The following is a 6,250-nucleotide window of genomic DNA, read 5'->3' on the forward strand; positions in this document are numbered from 1 at the left end:
CTTGTCCTTCTAGGTGGTAGAGGTCACAGGTTTGGAAGGCGCTGTCTAAGGAGCGTTGCTGTAGTGATCTTGCAGTGTACACACTGCTGCCACTATGCGTCGGTGGTGAAGTGGATTGCCTATCTGTTGGAGAACCAACTTAATTTTATCTTTTTTTTTTGACCCCGCAATGGGTGAGCAATGAGCAATCCATTCCCTGAGGTTGTTGACCAGGCAGCGAAGTTGGAAAAGTATTCCCATTGTTGTGATGAATCTATTGGTCACTGGACAGTAGGTTTGAGATGAGCAGTGCCTCTCAATTGGATTGCAAATGTGCTATGTGATTTCAAATGCTGCTGTTTCAATTCACAAAGCCCTAGTTACTGTTTTGAGCTCTGTTGCCAAAACAGATCACTTTTAAGGCAAATTCTTGGTTTGATTTTTTTTTTCTTGAGATCTGGAGGTTTCCGGCAACAAAGCCATGCAGAATGGATGAAATGTTGCCACAATTCTGTTAATTGCATGGTATTTTAAATTTTGTACAATGATTTTAGACCTAGACCACCATAATGTGGTGGAAGGATTTTTGAGATCTTTCCTAAGCTTTACAGAAATGTCGTGTTTTTATCCTCAAATCCAAGAAAATTGGACTCTGCATTTGTGGGTGGGGTGGGGTTGGAGAAAACTACATTAATTGTTTTAGTCTGTTTTGTAATTGCCTTAAATAGAAGTTTTAATATTGCCTTCAAATACTTGAACATTTGGTTTACTGTCCTGTAGTGTATCAAATCTGAAGGACAGTGTGACTGTAAATATATTACAGCTGCTCTCAGATTTTTTTTCATTGAGGTTTAAATCATCCATTACATCTGTCAATAAGTAATGTATCTGGTTATGCTGTCAGTGAGTTGTAACACTGAAAGAAGTGACTTCCTGCACTTCAAGTACTGAACCTAATGTAATGTGAATTTTAATTTTCAATTTGAAATGCATTTTTGTATGCATGTTTGAAAGAGGGAGAAAAAGTACATTTTGAAATGTCTTTGTAGTTGCATCTTAAAAGGAATGATAAATATAAATACACTTGTTTGCTAATCAGTCCAAACCAAGTCAAATCACTGATGTAATAGACTAACAATTTAATGGGTTGATCAGAAATCAATTGACCAATGCACTCTATTGCTCTTCCTTTCTTCCCTTCCCCACAAGATTTCCCATATTGATTTTTATTTTTATTTTCAATTTACCATCTACATTTTAATTGGATTGGCTTACAAGAGAATATATTGCATCAAGTTGACAGGCATTACATTAACATAAACTGACCATAAAGTAACCCCACTTTGTCACAAGGAAAAGTTAATCTCTTGAAGTGGTCTGGTAGTCTAGCAGTTGCAGCTATTAGCTCAAGTGGTCCTGGGTTGAATTCCCAGGAGTTGTCAAAAATAGATTTTCAGGTCTGTCAAAAGGGTCACCAGGGCAGTGTGGTACGATACTGTCATCTGAGGATGTATTAGCTGTGATGTACAATTTCTTTATATTGCCATTATGAATCACAAGGGTGGCATGGGGGTGGTGTGAAGAGAAAACAGCAGTGGAAAAGTTATTTAATCTCAGTGTAATTTTTTTAATGCTTCATTCAATTACCATCAGTGCACAACTTAAATTTCAGTTCTTAATATGAAGAGTTGCATGAGAGTACTTATTGTAGAAAGTATTTAAGTTCCTCTCGATGGGGGGTGTAGAAGGACACCTACAATTAAGTAGTCATTTTATCTACCTATGTATTGTCAGCCATGACGATTTGTCATTGTTTCCTATCCTTAGTTACTTCAGTGTGTTAGTGGGAGAGGAAGAGGTTAGTGCTTCTTTTATTTATTTTTATTTATTTAGAGATACAGCACTGAAACAGGCCCTTCAGCCCACCGAGTCTGTGCTGACCATCAGCCACCCATTTATACTAACCCCATACTAATTCTATTTGCCTACCACATCCCCACATTTCCCTACCACCTACCTATACTAGGGGCAATTTATAATGGTCAATTTACCTATCAACCTGCAAGTCTTTGGCATGTGGGAGGAAACCGGAGCACCCGGAGGAAACCCACGCAAACACAGGGAGAACTTGCAAACTCCACACAGGCAGTACCCAGAATTGAACCCAGGTCGCTGGAGCTGTGAGGCTGCGGTGCTAACCACTGCGCCACTGTGCACATCCATTTTAATAGGTGCTTCAGAATGTGCTGAGGTCTAATTTGTGCAGACTGGAAGAAAGGGTGGTGGTGAATTGTCTTCACTCCTTTATTTCTAGTTTCTGATTCTCTTGTTTATCAAGGTGATAATGATTGTAGTGATAAATGATTGTAGGGAATGAATCTCATCTAGTGATCAATCCATGCGTCTACCTAGCTAAATGCCAAATTCAAACCGTAAATTCAGCAACTCTAATATAACTTGTATTTTCCATATAATTTATCCTAAGATCTACCTTACTGTAACTGTTACGTAACTGTCAATTTAAGGGTACTTTTGACACTCTACTTCAAACATTTTTGTTTTGGAAATCTTAACGGTGGAGATATTCAATCTGTCTGGAACAGATCTACAACCTGGAAAGAAAGCCGAATCCTTTGGATTTAACTTTGTTCATTGCTCTCTTCTGTGTAAGCGCAAATGTTTATTTCTGATGCAGAAAAGTAACAAATATTTTTGTCTTTCTGCAGCTGAAGGTGACTGTGGAGCATTTGGAACCAATTCTCTCCTGCGCAAGAAGAAAGGCCTCCATGTCCTCCGCCCTGTCCATCACAAGTCAAAGCCTCACATCTTGATTGGAATGCCTCAGGATTTCAGACAAATCTCTTCTATTATTGATGTAGACATCCTTCCAGAAACTCATCGTAGAGTTCGCCTTCACAAACACGGCTCTGACAAACCACTTGGATTCTATATTCGTGATGGAGTGAGTGTGCGGGTAGCCCCTCAAGGAGTGGAGAAGGTGCCAGGAATCTTCATCTCCCGGCTTGTCCGAGGTGGCTTAGCAGAGAGCACAGGCCTGCTCGCAGTGAATGATGAAATACTGGAAGTAAATGGAATTGACGTTGCTGGTAAGTCATTGGACCAGGTGACTGACATGATGGTGGCAAACAGTCACAATCTGATCATCACAGTGAAGCCAGCAAATCAACGAAATAATGTCATTCGCAGCAGCAGAGCTTCTGGTAGCTCTGGCGTGTCAACAGACAGTACTCCAAGCCAGCACACCATAACAGCTACTTCAAACTATGCTAACCACTACAGTACAGCAGAAGGAGAGAGTGAAGATGAAGGCGATATAATAATTGAAAATGACATGCCATCATATATTCCAAAAACAATATTCCCCAATTATGTGAATGGAGACCTAACCAAAAAGCTGCAGCATAACCTCTCTCTGAACAGCCCACTGTTAGACAACAAAGAAAGCAAATACAAAGGCTCATTAAACTCTTTGAACACACACAGTGACAGTCCTGGCAAAATAAGTTCAAGCCATGGAAACATGCGAGAAGATGGAACAATGATAACACTATAGACCTTCCCCCCCCCCCCCCTCCCCCAACCCTGTTTTATCACTTTTTATAGAACATTCAGAATAATACTTTATATTTCTTGGTTAATTCATTGTTGAGCTAGACTGGAACCTTATTGAGGAGGTTGGAATCCAATTTGTTATCTCTAAAACATTTGACAGTGGTGAATCAAAAAGGGTATTGGCAAATAAAGCAGGAGAATAAAATCGCAATCACGTTTTAACATTAAGGATCTTTCAGAGAATTATGCTTATTTGCATTATTTTGGAAATTAAACATTATATAACTTGGTATTTGATAATGACCAAGGTTCTGATAGCCAGACATCACTTTAGGAGCCAACCTCCCAAACGGAATCCACTTTTATGAAACTGGAATTCACCACCACAACATTGCAATTGAACAGGTATTTCCTGCAAATGGAGACAAATTAAATATATCTTGTGAAATCGTAAAACAAGTGTTAAAATATTTAAGTTCAATAACCTCATACTACAATACTTGCACATCCCATCAGTGACCTCATTACTACTGTCAATTTTAAAAACTTACTCAACAATTTTCCAATTCCTATTTGAGAGCAGGTGGCCCCTTTTTCCTGTGGAAAACATACACATGAAACTAAATGTGTACTGAAATTTCTGTGGTACACTAAAAACCTTTCACACAGTAGCTATTCTGCTTTTTGAGGAAAAGAATATTTGAGTGCTTTGAAGTTTTAAACTTGTCAATATGCTACTATAAAGCATTTTTGGTGGTATGAGGGTGTTCTGTATGTCTATCTTTTAACACTACCTGTATCTCGAGACCCTGCTGGCTTCAGTGCTCTTTATCATGATGATCGACATGTTCTTTTGTGTTGTAAATGTTTTACAGCCTATAAACCACCTTTTTCAAAGCAATATTCAACATTGAGATGAGCGAGACTGTAGATCTGCAGGGTTCTGGAACCAAATTTTTTTAAATGCACTTTTTAAATTAGGGTTTATGTAAGCAAGTTAGTTATTTCCTTGGACAATATTTTACAGTTGTGTGAAGTAAAAAATTAATAACTCAACCTGTTGATCTCTAGTTTCTTTGATCTTAACCTCAATAATAAACAAGAATCAATAAAATGGAGGCGTTAGTTGACTGGCAAACCTTGATTCAGACTTAAACCTAAACAACACTGTCATCTGCTGCATTGACTGACTGTGTAAATGGCTTTTTTTTAAAAACCTCTTTAATTCTTAGTATTAGGGTTGGAATGAATTCAGAATGCCATGAAAGTATGACCACTCTCATTTGGTTTTTTAAAAAGTGTTCCCACATTGGGAAGTTTTTGAACAGACTAAATTCCCAGAACAACTTTCTATTAAACCATAATACTGACTGACCATGAAAGCTTTTGTAACAGAACAGACTCCAGTCTGTTTCAATATAAACTTTTGCAGTGTGACTAATCTTCCTTCATTAAAAATGATAGAAATGCTAAATCAATTGTGGTTAATTCATGAGCACTTTCCACATGAAAACCTTGCAGACCCTCTACCTTAGTAACAAGGGGCTTTTAACAAAACGGGAAATATTTCTTCCCCTTATTGGAAAAGCACATAATTGAGAAATACCAACTATATTTTTGATAGTCCCAGCCTGCTAGTTACATAGCTTAATATGCTTAAATTCAAATCTAGAGTCCATTCACTGACCACTGGATTAAGAGCAATAATCAACGTATTTGCATCTCTGCACACTTCAAAAGCATTTTCACTGATCTGAAGCACAATGACTTTGCAGTTTTAATAAGCTTCCTGTGGAATGAGCTCAGTGTTTTTTTGGCTCTGCTTTCTCTCAGAACAAAACTGGGATTGCCAAAAACACTCAAAAGACTATATTTCCTTAATACTGAAAGGCTCTTGCATTCAGGGAAAGAACACAAATTAAAGTGAAAACGCTTTCAGGAGTTCTAAGTTTTAAATTTCCATTTATGTTTTAATGACTGACTTACTGCTACTATCAGCCAATCATATTAACATAATTGTATGCAGACTTTGATTTTACCCAGTTATTTTGATCATTACCTTATTTTAATAACATTTTAATGGAGATTCCCACACTCCCCCCACATTTTGAGATTCTGAGCCAGCAGGGTTCAATGGTGGGATATAACTTTCCTGAAGTTTTTTTTAGGCCATCTATGTATTTTTGTCAATTTGTTACACATCTAATCTGTTTAGTAAAGAGATGGGGGCAATTTTATCTAACTAGGAATATTTTGTATAAATTTTTATGAAATGAGGGCAGTATTTTTATTACTTTTTGTATTTGACCCCACTCGTCCTTAGCCTCTACCTGATTTCCCTTAAACTGTACAAATCTTGTATTTATGATATTTAACAGATCAGCAGTCTTAATGGTTCAGGCTGTATAATATTGTGAATGTTACATAGATGTATGCAGATTATTCAAATAAAAGTTCTAACAAGTACTGAAGTGTGTCTTTAGGCTTTGTAAATCACCAATAATCTATTACAACTTGCATTTTTACAGGAGCTGTGGAGTACAAAAATTCCTCAAGGTACTTTACAGATTGACATGTGGGAAAACTACTGAACCAGGAATAAGATTGAGGGTTGTTGGTCAGAGATGGGCTTTTGGGTAGTTTTTAAAAAGGGGGAGGAGACTGAGGCAAAGGAGTTGAGAGGAAATTCTAGAGTAAC

General features: G+C 37.5%; 1 protein-coding gene across 1 annotated transcript in view; it reads left to right on the forward strand.

Annotated features, from left to right (window-relative positions):
* Positions 1-6,005, forward strand: part of pard6a (par-6 family cell polarity regulator alpha) — a 115,213-nt gene extending 109,208 nt beyond the window's left edge. Inside the window, exon 3 of the mRNA XM_068049923.1 lies at positions 2,706-6,005. Within this exon, the coding sequence (XP_067906024.1) occupies positions 2,706-3,553 (848 nt within the window). The 3' untranslated portion in view covers positions 3,554-6,005. The remainder of the gene's footprint in view (positions 1-2,705) is intronic.
* The last annotated feature ends 245 nt before the right edge of the window (positions 6,006-6,250 follow it).

This window comes from Heterodontus francisci, chromosome 17, assembly GCF_036365525.1.
Source record: "Heterodontus francisci isolate sHetFra1 chromosome 17, sHetFra1.hap1, whole genome shotgun sequence".
Lineage (NCBI taxonomy): Eukaryota > Metazoa > Chordata > Chondrichthyes > Heterodontiformes > Heterodontidae > Heterodontus > Heterodontus francisci.